This window comes from Gymnogyps californianus, chromosome 20 (assembly GCF_018139145.2).
Source record: "Gymnogyps californianus isolate 813 chromosome 20, ASM1813914v2, whole genome shotgun sequence".
NCBI lineage: Eukaryota > Metazoa > Chordata > Aves > Accipitriformes > Cathartidae > Gymnogyps > Gymnogyps californianus.
Window position 1 is genome coordinate 1,034,415 of NC_059490.1, and position 20,683 is coordinate 1,055,097.

Here is a 20,683-nt window from a genome sequence, read left to right on the forward strand (position 1 = left end):
GAAGAGAAGGCTCCGGGGAGACCTCATAGCAGCCTTCCAGGACCTAAAGGGGGCCTACAGGAAAGCCAGAGAGGGCCTTTTTACAAGGGCATGTCATGATAGGACGAGGGGTGATGGCTTTAAACTGCAAGAGGGTAGATTTAGATGCGATATTAGGAAGAAATTGTTTACTGTGAGAGTGGTGAGGCACTGGCACCGGTTGCCCTGAGAGGTTGTGGACGCCCCCTCCCTGGAAGTGTTCAAGGCCAGGTTGGATGGAGCTTTGATCAACCTGGTGTAGTGGAAGGTGTCCCTGCCCATGGCAGGGGGGTGGGAACTAGATGATCTTCAAGGTCCCTTTGAACCCATTCTATGATTAACCTCTGGCTGGACATTTTGTCTTTGACATGTGGTATGATACTGGCTTCCTTGCCGAGCCTTTGTAAAGGGCTTTGAGATATATGAATGAAGATTCTTTGCCCTGAGTGGTAGATCCCATATCCCTTGCTGTTCTTTAGTCTGTTGTAAATTAGTCAGTAAATGGGTAGTGAAGCAGAGCTGATAGATCTAAAAAATTCTGGAAGGCTGAAGTCCCCCTGAGTATTGGGCTTCCTCTTTATTTGCAGCCTTTTCTTGGCCACATCTGTTGTTGGAGATGATCAGGGCTTAGCCTGCAGCAGTCCAGCCCATCTGCTTACCATTTCTCACAAACTTTGTGCTGCATTTCTCAGGTGGCTTTTTTCCTGTGCATTTTTTTAAGGTTCTTGCCAGCCAAATAACCCAGTTGAACAGAAGTCCACAAATCAATGCACAGAGTAATTATCTGCTGATGGTAACTACTGGGAGAAGCATGGAGGAAGTGGCCCATTGATGTCATTGCTGTATCCAAGTAGCACAAGGATGTCCTGTGGGAGCACAGCATCTGTTGCCAAATAAATACGTTGTTTGAATAAGGTGTTAGGCGGTACAGTAAATGCGTCCATTTTCTGCTAGACAAACCCTGCAGATTGGTCATTCAGCAGCGCAGCTGGCAGTAAGCCTGTCCACACGTAGTCTCCAGTCAAACCATCTTTTTTGCTGGAAAAGCAGCTTGTGTGGTTGTGTGCATGGAACTGCGCTGTGTTCCCCTTGAGAGGATGAAGCACTTGAGTTGTTTCCAACTCTTCTTTGGCCTGTAATTTTGGAAAGTGGGGCTTTGGGTCTTGAGGGATGCTCTGCAGGGCTCCTGGATATGTCTTGGTCTGTTTTCCTAATTGACTAATTTACATTATCTTACAGGCAATGAAGATTGATTATGGTAGAAACCAGGCAATTTCCTTTTGACTTTAATAATGTATTCTTATGATAATCTTGTGGCCTCTCATCTAATAGTTCTGAAAAGCTGGTTGATGCATATCATTGAATGGGCTACAGACCAAAACTATTAATTTGGGTGCTTGGAAGACTTGTACGCAGCTCCCACTTGGGGAGGAGGCGGGTGGAGAAAGTGCAAATAGGGACTTTCCCATGCTGCTCTCCAGTTAGTGCTGACTTCTGCTGATTATGAGCTTGCCTGTAGTCTTTGGCAAAATGGCCTTCCTGGGAAGGCTAATGCAAGTGAGGAGTTGTGCTTGGGACTCTCATGGTCCTAGGAAAAGTGTCTCTTGGCTTGACACTTTTCCTAGTGTTTCATAACCTGTATTAACACTTTATGGTTAGATGCTTTCCTGTGTTACGAGAATTCTGAAGACCAGTGAAAGCTAAGGCAGATAGGAGAACCGACTGCTGCTCGCTGATGTCTGACTTGTGTCAGTGCACTGGATGCCTTCCTTTCTGTGGAAGGCATTCAGGTTTCTAATACAAAATAGCAGTCTGCAGTCCAGCCAGGTGCTTTGCTTATAAGAGCTGGCTTTTCCACCACGGATACTGCTGCTAGGAAATGCACCTCTAGCTGGTATTAGCTCAGATTGACTGGAGGCTTCTTCAAACATAGCAAATGATTGCAGAATCAAAATTCATCACACTTTCTTTTTTTAAATGTGTGCGTAGCGTTTTGACCACTTGAAAGATTGGTGTTGAAATGAAATGCCCTTTTAGTCCTAAACTGTAAGGAAAAGAAAGAAATGGAGTGGAGAAGTCTTACAGAGCCATTTTAAAAAAAAAATCTGCAAAATATGGCAAGACATTGTGAAAGGATGTGTGCTGCGTGCTCTGTGTGTGAGAAAGCAGAATAGACTGAAGTGGAAAATCTTACTGGTTTTAGGCTGGGCGTTTCAGGACAGTTGTTAAATCATGTTACCTGGATTTCAGTTGTGATTATTGTAGCACGGAAGAAAGGAATAAAAGTGTGAATATATGGCCCAATTTTCAAATACAAGCTAGTCACTTTTGGGTGGAGACAGACACATTTTTTAATTTTCATTGTTTTGCTTCCTTTGAAAATCAGTCTTCTTTATGGTGTGTCCAAGGAAGTTTCCCAAATCAAACAAATGTCAACAGAATCATGCAACACTATGTGAAATGGAGTTGTGGTTTAACGACACCTTGTAAAAACCTTCCCTACAGCAGAGCAGTGATGTTATAGCTCAGTGAAGCAATCTTAAAGCCCACTGTAGCCCTGCAGATATATTTTTAGAGTTGTGATCTGGGTATTTTTTTGTCCTTGAGGATTCTGACTGATGTTGAACCTACAAGAAAATGGACGTTAGTGGGATCATTTATCCTTCTGCATTTCATAGAAGATGTGCAGTGCCCTTTCAGACCGATTCAGTCGGATAGCAGCATAAGTCTTCTGGTCTTCATTACTTGTTTGCATGAGTTTGGGTTTTAAAATGCTGTTGTATACGTCCAAAAATCTCCGCATTGACTTTTCAAACAAAAGAAAATGCAAGATTCCCTCTGTGGGGGCTGAACTGCAGCTCTGTTTGAATAGCATCCTTTCTTTGGATGGCAGGTGGTACCTGCTGCCTTGGAATAATGTGAGGGTACGCTACAGTGTAGTAAGGTAGATGTGGATGGAGACTTCTTTCCAGCTCATTATTGAAAATTCACAAAGGTTTCTATTCCAGGAGAAGAAGAATCTCTCTTCCTAGTTTTGGGTTTGGTTGGGGGTTTTTTGTTGGTTGTGTGTTTTTTTTGTGTTTTTTTTTTTTTGTTGGAATCAGTCAGAACTACTCAGGGGCTTTCCCCATTTTAGGGACACTTCTTGAAAAGGCATGCCATGATTTTTGCTTTTGATCAAGCCACCTCCTATTTCAGTCATGGCAAGGTAATGGATTGCCAAGTTCCCCATCTCTCAGCTGTCGTGCTTTCAACCCTTGTCTGCTTTTTGCTTCGGTTCAGGCTTTTGTGCTTAACTGGGCAGCGATGTATGGAGTGGGTATGTAGCCTGTGATTATGTCGACTCTAGTAGCTATTTTAATAAGATTTTCTTGCTGTTGGGGTGTTTGCTGGTTCACCGATTACTCAATTCAAGTTTCCAGTATTCATCTTTGCTCACTTGCAAATGCTCAAAGCCATTTTTATTGGTGACTGACAGCAGCTAGAGTATCCCATGTTGCTGTAAGATTGGCAGGGTGTTTCATCCGTGGACTGAGCAAATTGCAGTTCTGTCTCCATTTGTTATGGCTGGGTTGTGACAGCCGGAGTTTTGTACCTGGAGCAGGAAGGTCCCCACAGTGCACTAGCAGTGTTCTGCTCCTCTTCTGTTGTGTTCAAGAGTATCTTTGTGGAAGCCTGCTCCCTGTCCCGTTCTTTTTCCGTGTGTTTTAGTCTTGCAGGACGGTTGCTTTGTAAGGAAATGAGTGCTGTTCCTGTGGGCAGCCTGATGTCTAATCAACTTTCAAAAAACCCTCATGCGGTCCTTGCCTATGGTGCCACTGACAGATGAGCCTGAACTAGGGGAAAAGTTGTCAGCTTTTTCTAGCTGTCCTCTTGCCACTGGAGTATTGCTTCCAGAGCTCTGCTTGGTGTGAACTTTAACTCTTCATTCATGTAATTCATAAACTTTAATACTTCATTTAATGACTCCCCTGGGAAAGTTTTACTAATATTTCTTGCTGCCAGGCAGTCTTTTCCTGATAGCCTTGCCAACATTTTCCCTTAGCACTGGTTCTGTTAGTCCTGGCTCCAGCCCCTGATGTATTACTGTTTTCTTAATGTTTGTATCTTTCATTTGTTAAAAGATCCTGGAGCCTTTTGATGGATGAGGCTGTAAATCACGACAAGGCCAGGGGTTCCCTCTTGTTTGACCACTGGGAGGTTAAGCAGGAAAGAAGTTTAGTCAATATTGAGATATTCGGGGTGTCATTTTCCTTCTGGGAGTAAAAACTTCTTGGGGAATGTGTTTTTTTTCAGCCATGGCACATCAATAAATAGAGCCATGAGGCTAAAAATGCTAAATTAAGTTAATTTAGGGAATACTTCTTTGCATGGAGTTTAGGGGTCTCTTCTGTTTTTCTCATCCCTGCAATATTAGTTTGAAGAGTGTTTGATGTAATAAAATGGAAGACACAGGGAGATACCAGGCACCTTGACATCCTGGAGAGAATGCTTCAAAGAGGAGGAGAAGTGGCAGTAGCACACCCTGTTGGTCATATTTGGATGTGTCTGTGGATGAGTTTGCTAGGCATAATTGTAGGAAATCCTTTGAAAAACTTGAACTCTGATTTATCAAAGGGGCAGCAACACCTCTGCCTTGGCAGGGAATGCTGAGGTCCTTGCTGGTGTCTGTGCCCTGTGTGAGATACCCTCTGCTCTTGACCCACCAAAAAATGGGCTTCTGCCTGCCCATAAAGTATGTGCTGCCTCTGCTTGTATGAAGGGAAGAGATTTTTTTTTTTGCTTTCACCTGTAGAGGAGGTGATCATAAGTCCTTACACCTGAGGCTCAATTGCCTTTATTCAGGTCTGCTTCAATGGCAGTAGCAAAACAAAAAAACCTCCAGCAGGCTGCAGCAGGAGCTGTGCTGAGCCTTGAGGTACCAAGGAATTGGAGTGTATCCCTAGGTTTTCTCATCTGTCGGTTCTTTCGTTTGTGAACACAAACCGGAGGATGACTCTTCAGTTTTTTGGCAGGGAAGTATTTCAAGGGCATGAAAAGCTGGCTCTTGTCACTACTTGCTTGATTTGTTATGGAAAGACAGTAATTTGCCTTGGATTTACTACAGGGCTTTCTGCTAAATCACTAGAACTTGAGAAGTTTGCTCTGTGCAAAGTTAACTTTGTTCTCTCCACTCAAACCCTAAATAATAGATATGACAGGTTTATTAAGCAAATAAGTAAAACTCCCAGGGCTGTGAATTCCATTTCCCACAAGAAATATCTGAAGCCAGTCACTTGCCAAACTGAGCAAGTCAGGTATTACAGTTCAGAGAAAAACAAATGATTATTTTGTTTACAAGCTTTCACATCAGGATGGGGGGGGGGAAATATTATCATCTCTGAGGGGGAAAATTATTATTGAGATGTGTCTCTGCCTGCCAGTAAGGCACTTTTACTTGTTGTTCTTAGGTGCTTTTCTCAGATATTGCAGTAACAGGCAGGTAGAAATGCAAACCCTTTAAATTCAGAAAGACTTTTTCTGTATCTGAAGGCTGTCATGGATGGGATGTCTCATTTGTACTGAAGTCAATCACTGCATTTTTAATATTATGATGTGCTTCATGATGCATATTTAGTTATTCTGGGAGAATTAACCTGGCGTGAGATTGTAGAGCAGACAGGCCAGGATGTGTCCACTTGTAAATCCTGCCTAGTGTTTTGCTTTGAGTAGCTAACAAATCTGTGCTAAGATAGTGCCTTTCCTTTTTAAGTGGACGGCTGGGCTTAGTTCTGGGTTAAATGATAGCTTGTGGGAGGAGAAGCTCTATATTTAAGACTTAATAGTTAAAAGATGAAGATTTTTATCTCCGTCCTTCCTTATGCATGAGGCTTTTCCAGTAATATTAATATTTTACCGTTGAAGCATCTTGCTGATAAATGAAGATCAAGTCTCAAGAAATGAGCTCTTAAACCCAACAAATGACAAAGTACTTAATAGAGCTAGCCTTTCAGAGAAGTTTTGGTATGTTATAGAAACCAATGAAATCTGGCCTAAAAACTCAGCAAACTGAGTGAAACAGTAGAAGATGGAAACAGCTTTCTCCTTCGGTAAGGACCACGTTGTGTTACTGGTTATTAGAAAATACCTTCCTGCACAACCTCCCCGAAACTGTGAGCAAAGTCTTACTCAAAATGAGTAGGAAAGGTGGTAACCTCTGTCCCTAAATGTTTTACTTTCCTATTCCCTTCTCAAGTGCTTATTAGCAACTCTGTTTTGTCATTGAACCTCAGAGTCTGTGTGGTTTTTTAATTTTTTTTTTTTTGCTTCTGAGGCACCTTTTATTTTCTGAAATTTTGCTCAGGTACAAAAGAAATCTGTCTGTGTCTAGGAACGGCTGGATTACTTTCCCTGTTTGTGAAGAACACAGTTTGGCAAGTCAAGAGCACTGGTTTCCTTAGTGATGCTAATAGTTGGTGGGTGGACTCAAACTGGAAGTGTTTGTATGAACTTCTTGATGTCTTTGGCACAAAAGAGGCTTGGATGTGAAATAGCCTCAGTTTTGTGAAAACAAAATGTCCTCTGCTGGTTTTTGTTTGTTGTTTATCCATAACTCCTTTAATATTTCAAAAAAGCCATAAAGGACTGACAGATTACAAGTTGCATGAAATATCAAAGTAATTATTTACACTTTCATGCTTCTTTGTGCAGACATGAAACAATAAATACCCATAAAGTCTCAGAAGTGACACTTAATACAGCGGGGGATTCACAATTTCTTATGTGCTAGGGTTTGCTTCTCCTGCTTGTAACTTTATGCTAATACGTGATATTCCTGCATTTGGTTTTAAGTAAGCTCCAAGGGCTTAACTGTGTCTATAAAGCAGCATCTGCTGGAAGCCAGACTTAGGTGGGATGCTGCAGCTCGTGTATCTGGAGTTGGCTGCGGGGCAGGGGGGAACAGCCTTTTCTTACAGGGCCTTCGGTGGTCACTGAATTTCGGTGGTGCACATGGCTGCTGCCTTGGGTGACTTGTGGAGAGCACAACTTGTACTCTGTAAACTCCTGGGCTAAGTCATTGTAGTGATATGGCTTTCTTCCCCGACCTGTCCCAAATAATTGGGACAATAGCTGCTTGTCACTCCAGGCAATTGTGTGTCAGGCACAAAATGGTTTGTTCTCTCTGGTTTGCGTTCTGCAGAGAGATAAGGTTATTGTGCAATCATGAAACACTTGGGCTTAAATCCTGGAGTCCCTCTCACTCTCAGATGAGATTCAAATACCTTGTTTCTTAAAATGTCCTAGAGAATTTTATTGCTGTGTTAGTAGAACAAATCTAGTGTGTTGTGGGTTTTTTTCTTTTTAAATTTACTGTCCTGGATTACTGAAGGGTCAGAGTCAGATGGGAAGAGGGATAAAATGCAGGATTACACGAATGCAAGAATTCACGTGTGGGCACTTGCATCAGTTTTAAGGTTAGCAGGTCTGTGACTGAACTGTGCCACAGTGTTTAAAACGTGATGCTTGAATCTAAATGGTTGTAATTCACTGTCTTTAAACAGAGAGAACGTGAGCTCGAGGAAGGAGACGTTGGAACGAGCTTGACTCACGAGAACGCTAGGAGGACAGAGGAGGGTGAAAAGAGAGAGATGATAACCCCGGCTCTGAGAGAAGCGCTCACAAAACAAGGTGAGGTTCTGCAAAGACCAGATGGTGGACCAGGCTTTGAAGTCTTAGTGGTAGACTTTTAATGGAGCAAGTGAAAGATGGTGTTCTTTATGTTAAAGATACTGCTCTGGACCCTCAGTCATGGTTGGCTCTAACCAGAGACAGGACAGAGATAAGGCAGGGGCTGTTTGTACCTGATTGTTGCAGGGGAAGAATCTAAAGCTGGGTAATGTGTCTCAGCGTGATGCATGCTATAGCATGTGGAGAGTGATCAGAGTTCACAGGGTTTAATGTATCTGCTAAGGCAGCTTGAGAGAGAAGATGATAGTCCCACATGCCTCTGGCTCCCAGAGTGTAGGTTTCTCAAGGAATATTTAAGATCAGCGTTGCATCTCTGTTTTGCATCTTAGTCCCCTGCTTTTATTTCAAACTCTGATTTTGTTACTGAAACTTGATTTCCAGAAAAGGAAGTAGTTCAAATGAACTTTAACAGTCCACTAGATGATTAGATCAGTAGCTCTCCTATGAGCTGTAGAGAACAGTTTTAATGAACTTAATGCCTTTTTTAAAACAAAGGACAAGCATGAGAAGAGCCAGACACAGCCCTGCAGTTCAGAAGCCGCACTTCTGAGTGGCAGAGCCAGGAGAAGGGTGATGTGAGCTTCCCTATGCTGCTCAGTTGGAGACTAAAGGGAGTTTAGTCTAATTTCTTCTATCTCTTAGGATGAGAGTGTGCTCAGTCTTCTTGCTTGCTAAATCGATAGTATCTTTCCTTATGCTTCTGAGAACGCACTTCTGGTTATTGCAGTGGAGGCACCTTGCTACAGAGCTGGTCTCTGAAGTTCTAACCACGTCCTGTGTGAGTCCGGCAGCTGTGGGATCCCAACACCTTTGCTCCCCAGGATCTCAGCCGTTCTTTGGCCTGAGCTTTTGTAGGTGACTGGTGTTGTGTTCTGCCCATCAAGTGTCTGACATGTTTGGTCGTTGGGTTTTTTCATTAACCTTAGCACAGCTGTAAAATAAAGAGCGATTCTTTATATTCATAGTCTGAAGGAGTAAAGCAAAGGCTTAGCGAGGAGTGGCAGTGACTTTGCCTCCTCTTTGTGTCCAAAGTGATGCTGCTGCCGGCTGGGACCAGTGGAGGGACTGTAGGAGGCTGGTTCAATACATCTTTTCAGCTTCAATTCTGAAGGCTGTAATGTGGTGGCAGTTACACTGCAGCGTGCTGCAGAGCAGCTGGAGCACTGTTACAGCCTTTTATTTTTATTTAGTTAGTTACTACTGTCTGTGTTTGATCCAGAAGTCTAATTGTTCTGTCTGCCTGCAAGGAAGTTTAGGGGACAGGTGGATTTGGCTAGCAGGCCTGCGGGAGTGGGCTGCTGGAGACATGGCTGTCTAGAAATGGGCAGCGAGGAGGTAAGCATGCTTCTCTGCTGCAAGCCCCCTGTTTTGAGAGGTTTGAGGGGCTACTGACTCTATGGAAGAGTGCACCAAGTCCCCCAGACATCTCAGTTTTTGCTTTGGGACACAGGAACCCTAGATGGGCTGTGGAGACTGCCTGTGGTACTGACTTCTGAGAGGGGAGTAGCAGGTGGTTTTCAGCACCCTGCCCTGGCTTTTTTTTGTGGTGCAGGGCTCTGTGCTGGCTCTGCGTCGTGCCGTGGTAGTCACAGGAGTGTTTCACACTGGCCCACTTTCTGACCCAGTCTGTATGGGTTCAGTTTTGGGGAGTGAATGAAACTGTGCTTTTCTAATGGTATACAAAAAGTGGTCATTTGGAAATGAAAACAGTGCTGGAGGGAAGGTCACCTTCCTACCGTAATTTTTTTGACACAAAGGCAAGCTCCCCAGAGAACTCAGATTTTCTTGTGATGTTCCAGGGACAGGAATTCATTATTCAGATAAGTAGGTATGTGTTTCTCCCTTCCTTCGACATTCGGAGTAGTGCCAGCATTGGATCAACTAGTAGCATCTACTTACATAAATCTGCAGTTTCAAAGACTTAAAACTATTGTGTCTGTATCCTTACGGTTACAACTGCCTCTTGTTGGCACAGCCCTCCCCTCCTTTCCTCTGCTGCTCACCTAATTCTTTAATGGTCACTCAATAGTGAAGAAGAGAAGCTGCCTTTCTTTTTTCACATCATATAACATTTGTTTTCTGCAAACACACCAAGACAGGCTTATGTGGCTATAAAAATAAACCAACTCCCTCCTTCCCTCAGCACCATTCCCCCCAAACTAAAAAGTGCAATGTAGTCAAAAGATAATCTAATTGATGTAGCAACAACTGGTTGCTTTGGGTGTAGGTTCGGTGGTTTCAAGATTATCCCTGAGGGCATAATTAGCCCAAGAGAAGGAAAAACCAGTACTAGTGATTCAGGAGAAAGCTGTTCTTTTAAATTGTAGTTGCATAACAGAAGTTTGCCTTTGAACAGCATCTCTTCAGACTATTGTAATGCTCACTCTTTTTATTTCGATTCACCTTCAGACAAATTTACCTTCCTGTAGGCAAACTGAATATCGCTTAAACAATGGTTTTATTTTAGCACTGGCGTTGAATTTCAGCTAAATATAGCCTCACCTATTGGGTTGTATAGGTGTTAGCCCTTGTAGTTGCCTGGTTGCAAATACCTTTATAAAAGATGCTCTGTAATAGTTGTTTTTTAAAGTCATAGCCAATCTTGTGTTGTGAGAAAACGCTGATTCCCTTTCCATCAGTGTTCAGTCTTGCATAAAATACAAATACAGCACAAACTATTTAGTGCCTCCAAGTAACAAATATAGTGGGAGAGAGAGGCTGACAGTTTAAGTATATGGCTGTGTGTTATATCTGCAGTGGTACCATTTTGCTGTGTTAATGCTTTAGTAATTTCATCTGTTTAGGTAGATGTCATGAAATAAACTGAAAATAGAAGCAAACTTTTCACGTTAGTGTTTCCTGTGGTGATCAGTAGATACAGCCTAACACGTTTGCATTTGCTTTCTGCAGTTGTTTGTAGATTCTTGAAACAACCCCTGCTGGGCTGAAAGTTTTTTTGCTTGGCCTGGGTACCAGGAGGATTTTGTACATGGCGAAGTTTGCCTTTCCAGAGCTCCCGATTTTTCAGGAAGTGCATTTAAATCCTTCTTTAGCTTTAGAGGGAGTCTCAAGCTGCTGTTTTAATAGGAAAGGTGACTGTAAAAAACCCAGTGTGAATCCATGGGGGTTCCTTCAGCGTCCCCTGTATCAGCCGTGCTTATTTTACGAGTACAAAATATTGACTATCTTTCACGTTTTCCTGCTGCTATAAAGTCAGTATAGCAATAGCGCAAAGACCTGTGCTCTGTTCGGGTTGTTAACCATCGTTAGTCTTAACCGCTCTTTGATTTGCCAGATGTTTTATTGATAGTGATGGTCAGACTGAAAGCCAAAGAAATTGTCATGCCGAATACGAAAGCAAAGGCTGGCAGTTGAGGGAATCATGGTTTTAGTGCAGCTGACTCTTGACTTCTTGAAATATTTGGAGGTCAAACATGATGTCGCACAGTGACAGCCAGTTTCATCATCCCTATCAAGTTATAGTTGTATTTAGCAGTGCTTCAGGTCTTCTTTGATGTGCTTCTCTTAAATGTGCAGGAATAAAACAGAGAGAAAACAAACTCAAACCCCTGAAGAGCTGATTGTTTGCTTAGGAGATTCCAAGGACCTGGATTTCTTAAGCTGCTCATACTGTGTATTTCTGACATGCTCTTTGCTTTGTTCTTTTCTACTGTAGCACTACTAAATAAAACTGCTTTTCGTGGTAGGCAACACAATGGGAATGGATTAATGATACCCAAAGACTGACCCCACTGACATTGTATAAGTTATTCTGTTGTGTCTCTGCTACCACAGGTACAGTTTTGCTGCAGTCCAGTTAGATTGTTCTGTCCTTACTGGTTAAGTAAGCCTACAATTTAGCACCGGAGTGTCCAGGATACCTCTATTTTACTTGTATCCGAAGGCAAGTGGTATTAGGAGGCAGCTTGTATCTGAAATAGTGTGGGCTGCTTCAGTAACCACTTATTTTCATGCTTTGACTTCATGGTTGATCTAAAGATATACTTTGATCTATGTTTTTCAGTGTGTATGGGCAATCAAGAGGCTGACTTCAGAAAAATGTTGAAGACTGGGCTTTTCAAGTGCTTACCAACCTTGTTTGAGATTAGGTTTTTAGAAGTACTTGATGGCTTTTGCTGTCCACTCTTGGACTGAGGTTTCTGGTGCCTGCAGCTCTGAGCTCTTCTGACCATCTCAGCTTGGCTCACTGTGCTGAGCTTTTTGAGTGTCCAGACTTTGGAAATGAGATCCACTGTGCAAAGACGTTGCACAGAGATTGGTGCTGCTGGATGTATGCTTTTGCAGGCCGTGTGCTAAAATGTTTGCATGCATCTTTGGGATTTGGCATGCTTTATGTATGGCTATTAAACTCCAGGTGGCACTAGCAGCTCACAGCTGGGTCAGGGATTAGTAACACTGGTGCAGTCCCTGAAATGTACCACAGAATTCAAATGTTGGCCATGGGAAGATTAAAAATTAGTTTGCAAAACAGCAGATTATTCTTAGTAAGCAGAATAAATACAGTGACCGAAACCAGGCAAAGTTAAGCCTACTAAACTTTCTTGCAGTTCCTTAGAAAATGTCTGTGTAAATAAACAGTGAATACACAGTTAAAGAGGAAGAATTCAGGAAGCAGAAGATGCTGAAGTCCCACAGTGTGGAAGCTGCCAAGAGCTGGTGGTGAGCTGACTGCAATACTAATCTGCTGGCACAGATGTAGCAGCTTATCAGGAGTAGAGTAGATGGTGAAAGCTCTGGTTTTGCAGGCCTGATTCTTCCCTTGTGTAGTTACTGGAGGTGGTAGAATTACCCCATGTATAATAGAGGAAAATAAGCATAAATGCGTTTATATTTGAAGTGCATCCTTTTTTTTCCGGTTTTGGAAGGGCTTTGGCGAGTATTGGTCTTTGAAATTAAGTCTATTAAGCTGGAACAAAATACAAGATATATTCAGGCAAGGATAAAATTTGCTGTCCTTTCTTCATAACGTGACACTCTCCCCAAGAAAGGGGCCACTTTTATACAAATGGAAATGTGGAGAAAGAAATGTGCCCGGAATGACTGAAAAAGAGCGACTCAATAAAACAAACAAACAAAAGATCTTGTCTGTAGCAACTTGTAGTTCTGTCTCTTTATGTATTTGTTCTGAGCACTTGAAGAATAGAGTTGTGCAGGCTGGCTGCCTTCTTCCACTTGAAACTTCAGCCGAAGTTGACACTGATGTACAGTTCTTAAAGACATCAAGTTCCCGAAAATTCAGAAAATCTACCTATGAATAAAGAGAGACTGAGGCTCTCTTCCTCCTCACTGAACATCATGACCTCTGAGTTATGACCCATCCTGTTTGGCCAGCTGGTTACTGCTAGTTGGCAAGGATGAGATTTTAGGCTAGGCATGCATTTGCTGTCTCCTGCCCAGCCATCAGGCCACCCAACATTGGTAGAAGATGCGAGGGGAGCTGGAGGTATGAGGCAGGGCTACAGAAGGCACTGGAGGGAACCAAAGGTCCTCTGTGGGAGAGTAGGTGAGTGTGAGGGGAGAGCCCAGGGTCCTGGCAATGGCGCGAGCTGTTGCTCTGGCCCTAGCAGGGGAGCTGAGGCAGCGCGAGGCATGTGTTTGTGGGGAAACTGGTTCTTCTGCGAGACAGCCTGTTCAAGAATCCCATCATGTTTTCTTTTATTCTGCCTACTTTGCAGCCAGAGAGTGAATTGGACGTGCTCTCCTCCTCAGTGGAGCTTGTGTCTTCCCAACCTCCCAGACAGAGGCGTAGGGGTCCTTTTGCTATTCAGAATATTTGAGGGGCTCTTATCTTGCAGGTCTTTGTCTTGGATGCAGTGTCTGAGAGCAGTTGGAAGGTGACTTCTGGAGATGGCTGGTTAGTTCTGTTTTCTTAGGATTGTTCTGGTGGATGGTGATGGATGCTTGCTTGCCAAGCCCCAAAGATGCCTTTGTGGGAGTAGGGGAGCAGCTGTTCTTTTCTTGGGATGGCAAAGCCAACGTAGAAGTTAGTGAAACTACTTGGGCTGAGGGGCGGACATCCTTTCTCCATCCCACCTTGGGTGAGAAGAAGGCTCAAGAACTTGCAGTTGATTTGGGGGGGCGCATTAAAATAGGATGGGCTGCCCTGTTGTTAATGCCCATGGCCTCACTTCTATAAGACATACTTCGCTGTGGTTGCTACTAGTGGAGGTGGCCAACATGACGCGATCATGGCGAACATTTTGCAACAGTTCAGCAAATGGTCTGGCTTACCACGTTGCTCTTTGTCAAAGGTGCCAGATACAGAAGGCTTTTCTGGTTTTTCTTCAGTATTAGTTGATGTAGGTGAAAATATCAGTGGTCTCTGGCTGTTTTTGTCAAAGGCATAGTTTGACAAGAAATTTTGCATTTGAATATTGGAGGTTTTATATTCCTACTGCGCAGGCCGTTCTGTGCTGCATAGGAAAAGGTGCTCTTGCATTAAAATGGGCATCTGGGTTTAAGTGAAAAGCCAGATTTAAGAATTTTTTAGCTCTCTTAGGATTGGCTGTTGAGGCTGGAATTTATTATAGCTACTGGCATTCCCACCCTTGAACTTTGCCGGTCTCATTTTCTTGACAGTAGGTTAGGTTTGGTTTGCCTGCTGAAGCAGCTGTATTTCCTTCACTAACCTTAGTAGGCTTTTACTATGTGTTTAAAAATGTTCAAGATGTTCTTTGTTTTGTGTATGATGAGAAGGATCTGAAGCAGCGTTTCAGCAGCTCCACTGAAAGACCGAACTTTCCATCCGTTTTGGAATGACGGTATTTTTGCATACAAGGTGCATTCCTGCAATCCTTTCTCATGTCCTCATTCCTGCTTTGAGTTCATGGAAGCAAGTCCTTCCACAAATCACAAGCCTTTTGTACTTTTTAAGAGCACTTCCTTCTTTTTCAAAAAAAAAAAGAGAAAACCTACAGTAGGTCTTGATGGGCTTGGCAAGGGTTTCTTGAAGATTGAGCAGTGCTAGGAATGAAACTGGAGGTTTCTCGTATCATGCTTGGGCAATCTGAAAAATTCCACTGCCAAGATTCCGCTTCTTTCTGTATTTGTATAAAATACTGATATAACTTGAACAGGTTCCTTTCACCAACGGCATTTCTTGTTTTTTTTTTTTTTCTTAATTTTCTAGCTTTAGTCAGAACATTGTCTTTTGGGTGGTGGCTCAAGTGCAGCAATTGTTACAACTTTCAAAATGGTCCTTAAAGTGGTGGTGATGGATTACTGCTGTGTTGCTGACCTTCAGCTCTGGCCCTTTTAAACTGCACTCTTGCAAAACAGCAGGAAATGGGAAACTTTTTTCCCTGTAAACATTCTCCATAGTGTGAAGTTCCCCTTTCTGCACCGAGTTTCAGCTCTAACAGATAATCATTGCTTCAAACCAGAGGGCTTTTAAGGAGATTGCTTGATAGAACCACACTGATTTGTCAGCTGTATATTACTTTTCTTGGAAAAAAAGCCTTCTGAAAGTCATTTGAGTTTGTGAAGCACAATGTGACATCAGATTGGCTTTCACCAAGCTTACGGTGACTGCACTCTTGGAGAAGGATGGCTAAGTCTTTCTTGTACCTTTTGGGGATTTTTCAACCACTGATCTACTTTGTTCTTCCATAATTAAGTCTTTTGCTTTGTGCTTTCAAAGTCTTCTGTTGAAGCAAGCTTTTGGTGCTGTGAAGATCTGAACTGGAAGCTGTCTTTGGGTTTTCTTCTGGACATTTTGCCACGTCGGGGTAGTCAGCAATCTTTGAAAGCTGTTCAGTATGGCTGTCTTACAGATGCGGTTTTTAGATAGTGCAGATATCATGAAACTGCTTCTGATAGGGACAGTTGTACTTGTAGAAATTTGGTTTATCTTATATGCTCTGCTTTCAAAATTAAAATAACATAATTGCTCACATATGCATATAATTCATCCACGTTCAGGAGCTTAGAAAGACTTGTTATGTGTATGGCACTGGTAAACTAGCAAAATCACAACCAGAATACCTTGATATCCTGGAATGTGGCATGGGTGTATAGGCATGGGTGTATAGGCATGGGTGTATAGGCATGGGTGTATAGGCATGGGTGTATAGGCATGGGTGTCCTGTCTCAGTGGCTGAGAGCTCAGTAGGGTCCCTTGATGAATTCTTTGAATTTCAGAGAATGGACTTTTAAAACTATTATTTACATGATAGAGTTGAAATGCTGCAATGTAGTTTTAAACGGTCGCAGAACAGTTTTGCCCCAGACAACGGAGCAGTCACCATCTGTCACGCTGGCCATCTCTTCGGTTAAAAGTCTGTCTGTGGTCTATTAAACTCCAGTTGGATTGTCAGGGCGAGCAAACACCAAATGTTTATCAGCCTAGTGTTACTGCCTGATAACACTCATTTTGCCCAAAAGCTTGTTTAAAAGCTTAATTCATGTCTTATTATAGTAAAAAATGACCCTTAATTTCAGTGAAGTTTGGCAGGCTTCTAGGTCATTCAAAATTTATCATCTAGAGCAGCATCAACTAATACACAGACTTCAGATTAGACATTCTTGTGCCTTTAGTCAGGAGCTGAGCTGATTACTATGAGCCTGCTTATAATTTAAGGAATCCTTTGAATATTAGGCTGTAGAAATAATAAATGGATTGGTTTTGTCAGCCTTAGTATCTGAAAATACATAGGGACTGTGAGCAGAGTCCCATCAAGACAACACACTGTATTGTTTGGAAGGTGTTGTACCCAAATATTCACTTAAGAGTTATTGCTCCCAAGTAATATACCTTAAGAGCAAAGTAGTGAATGTGTTCCCAGTGAGCCTGGGCATACATAAGTGCAGACTTCTGGGCCATCAGTAAGATTTGATTCAACCACCATTTCCCTTGACAGAGCCACAGTGAAGTTGTGGCAAAGCTGATGGAAGAGATGAGCTAGCCTGAGCTTTCAAAAGGCTTGTTCAGCAGAAGCTGGGATGTGGAAACAGAACTGAGAAGACCCTCAGACTGGTTCTTGAACTCATTTTCTCACATGTTTGGTTCGAAACTTAGCACTGCTTGGTTCTTGCTTAACCCTTTGTACTTTCTTTTAGCCCAAACTGGTTTGCTGCCTGTGTTACTAGCCAGCAGTTAAGCACGTGCTTGAAGAAACAGGCTTTACAGGGGTGGAAAGCCTCTGCTCGCCTAGAGTAGATGTGTAAAAAGTGTTCAGCCTTGGTCACTGATACTTTATCTAATATCCAAGTCTGAAAAAGCATGGCATGGCCAGTGTTCACTGCGATGGCTTAGCAGGGTAACCACACTTTCTACCAGAGGAACCTATGTGGTGGAGACCTGAGTTCAACAGCTTCGTACAGTGGTTTTAAGACGTTCTGCCTGCAAGTATATGCTGTTTCTTCCTGTAACCATAGCTGTGTCTCCTGGCAGCAGCAAACAAGATGAGTAAACCCCTTCTCATCACTAAAGCTGGCTGAAGTTTGTACGACTCTGTTTTGATGTTGAACATGTACAATTTTCTTGGCCTTTAAAGGAAGCTGTGGGCGATCCACATGGTGGAAGTTGATTTAAGTAACTTAAGAGAAAATGCTGCAGCTTTGGGCTCCGGAGCTTGGCACCTTGCTCAGTTTAGCTGCTTCCTCTCTTCCCTCAAACAACTCAGTAGCAGATCTGGGCAAGCATGTCCTATTTCCAATTTTAATCTAAAACCTATTTTAAAGCAGCCATATTACTTCTACTGACAAGTGATCTGTGAGAGAATAATCTTATATGAATGCTGTTGCTGGATTCTGAAAAATGGAAAAAAATAAGGCTAGGGCTGTGCTGGTTGACATCAGCAAAGAGTCTGGCTTGGACAGCTGTATTAGAGGGAGGAGGAATGCAGCACCATTTTCAAGGCTCGTCAAGAAATCCTGTAAGGACACAGATTTTAGCAGCGCAGGGAGGTCTCAAGTGAGATTAGACCTTGCTGGACAAACCTGTTTGCAAAGAAATGTTGAAGAAATAGGCAGGACAGACCCAGGGTGGGAGAGGTGATGTGATGCAGCCAAATGCAGTTGTGCGTACTTGGCTGTGCCTCTGACAAGAATCAGTCAGAAGTTGCCACAAGGTCTTCTGGGTCTCATCCAGTCCTAGATAAAGGTGTCCCCAATATTGCATGTGGCTTTGGAGACTATCAGTTCCATGTTAGAAGTGCTGAGCAGGGTTACACTGATGTCTTTCTCCAGGAAAGGATTGGATGATCTGCTATGTGAAATACCAAGGCTTTTTGGTTTACAGCAGTTCTTTCTTCCTTGCTATATTGGGGGTTATTCATTTGGGGAGGAAAATGTTGAAATACTGTCTATTCCCACAGAGCTGGAGGGGGAGAGGGAGCTCAGGACATGGGAGCAGCCTGACAGTGAAGTCCCCAAAGCCTCACTTAATCTGGCAACTGGCCCCTTTGCCATCCAACAGGGGATCCCCACTGCTTGCTCCTGCCAGCCACCTCCCCTGTGCTGGCCCAAGTGTTCATACAGTCTCCTGGAGAGTCACCTCAGGGAACTGATCAGGCTAAAATCACATGTGTCCTAACCCCCCAGCAAGCTTAGAGGCGGTGGGAGGAGACAGGAGCAAACAGCAGGTCAAGAAGAAAGAGGAGACTGGGCAGATCTCTGCTGGGTTTAAGTGACAGAGTAACAAGAGCAGTGTGCTCTCTAGATGCTGTGTGATTCCTTGTTAGCCATGTGTGTCTTCACATGGTTTAATTTTTAGCTGGTGCAGTTGTTGTGGCATCTGCTGTCACTGTAGTTCCTGGCTGGCTCGGTGTCCTTGGAGGTGTGGGGGACTTTGGGATGCAGTCGCACTCCCCTGGGACCTTGCTGTGCAAGAGATGCACGGTGACAAATAGGCAGGGCAGGGCAATTGTGCTACTTTTCGTTGTAGGAGGTGAAGGCCAGTTCTTCGGCTGAGCAGAAGGCTTTTTTCCCTATTAAGTTCATGCTGGTTGGCAGGAAGGAGACTTGATACCTAGAATTTGATTTTTCCCTTGAAAGTGTTAATATAAACATCAGCCTAAAGCAGCTGGTTGAGACGTGCTGGGTTTGGGGACAACCAGGCCATTGACGTATAAACACTGCCATGTGAATGACACAGTGAGGCTTCTCAAATCCCTCTTATTTTTATGCTGATTTTGAAGTGACTTTTAATCCTTCAGACATACTGGTCTCTAAGCACTTTTTTCAAAGAGGAAAATAACCCAACTCAAGCAGTTTGGGTAATAATAGTACTTAGTGCTTAACGAACGTTGTGAAATTAATCCTCCTGGACCAATAAATTTAAATGAAATTGTGTTGTTCTTGGCTGGGGAGTGGGGAAGTGATGTGAGATCAGCTTTCCTCCGGGCACAGAGCAGTGGCTCCCTCACTGCAGCTCCACCCCGGCCAGTGGAGATGGAATTGGTGAAGCTGTGAGGTTTGGGTTCAAGCTGAGCCCTGCGTTTCAGTTCTCTTCCTCTGCCCTCGCAGCTGCGCTGTGCGTCAGATGTTATCCTCTAGGCTTGGTCAGACCTGCCAAGGAGCAGTGGGAATTAGATCTCCTTGGTTCTGGGGAAGTCTGTTCTAGGGTGATGGCTTAGGGCCAGGGAGATGCTTCTGGTTCCCTGTCCTGCTCCCTCCCATGTGCTGTCCCTTGGGGTCAATGAGATATCCCACATGGCTGGGCTAGACCTGTTAGTCTGCTGTCCTGTTATATGGAGAAGTCTTCTGGCCACCCCCTGTCGATTCAAACAAGACTGAGCAATATAAATAAATCTCCCATTAAGAGAAACCGTTTCAAGTTGGCCAAAGTCCCTTGGCTGGCCATGGCCTTTGCTCTGATGTTCAGGCTCCCAGAATCAAATGGAGAGTGCTGTGGGTGGGCACTGATATCTTGGTGGTGGTGTCACCTTTGGGGCAATGGGGAAGAGCAGCATTGAGACTGTGATGCTTAATAATTTTGTGTATCAATTTGTATGTTTTGTGTATCAATTATTGCAGGTTAAAATCAATTGTTTGATTTTTTTGTTTGTTTGTTTTCAGGTTACAAATTGATTGGAAGCCATTCTGGGGTGAAGCTCTGCCGATGGACAAAGGTACGTTCGCTTTTCTTTTCTCATCTTATAAATTAAAAAAAAAAAAGCTAAAGGCTTATTCAGGTATTACAATTTCCAGATGACACATCCTTTAAAAATGTGGTATTACTTGCACAAAAACAAATTCCATCTTCCAAGCTGTAGTTTTGCATTTCAAGCTATTAAAATCCCGCTGCGAAGAGTGAGAATGCGACCATGGCAAAGAGCTGGGAACATAATTTTCTGTTGTTTTTCCTGTTATTCTGCTGTCTGCTAAAGTATCTCCTGCCTACTGAAATATATGGCAGGAGCAGAACACCGCAGAGAAAAGTGGGAAGGTTACGTCACCAGTGTGAGATCTTCGGAAACAAAGATAACACAGTCCGTCATTACACCTGAATGGGCACACAAGGGCATTTGAACCTGTTGTTCTGTGACTGATATATCTGGTTTGCGACAGTCAGTGCTCCTCCACTGGTTTTCAGCATTTGTCAAGTAAGATTTAGATAGCGAGGTAACTGTCACTTGTTAATGCTAGGACTTTTTAAAAATTACTCTGTGGGAGTGTGTGTGTATGTATATGGTTGTGTATAATATGTCCGTGTGTGTGTATGTACACATATATATGAAGAAAGTCATCCTCCAAGCCCTGCAGTTGTGTATTGTAGGCTATGTAAGCCAGTAGCTTTTCAAGTAGTTTGCAGACTTAGAAACGTTCCCAGCAGAGGCACGGAGCCCTGTAGAACAAACTTCAGCAACTTCAGTATGTTTATTGTTTCGGCTGTCCTTTGCAGGTCCCTGAGAAGCTCACAAGTTGAAAGCTGGTCTATAATGTTACACACTTGGGGAGTAATGTTGATATAACA

At 43.2% G+C, this 20,683-nt stretch overlaps 1 protein-coding gene across 1 annotated transcript in view; it reads left to right on the forward strand.

Moving 5' to 3' along the window:
- The window catches only part of LOC127024504 (S-adenosyl-L-methionine-dependent tRNA 4-demethylwyosine synthase TYW1-like), a 107,140-nt gene that overhangs the window by 11,392 nt on the left and 75,065 nt on the right, over positions 1 to 20,683 (forward strand). Inside the window, exons 7-8 of the mRNA XM_050909094.1 lie at positions 7,560 to 7,686; positions 19,786 to 19,838. Coding sequence (XP_050765051.1) covers positions 7,560 to 7,686; positions 19,786 to 19,838 — 180 coding nt within the window. The remainder of the gene's footprint in view (positions 1 to 7,559; positions 7,687 to 19,785; positions 19,839 to 20,683) is intronic.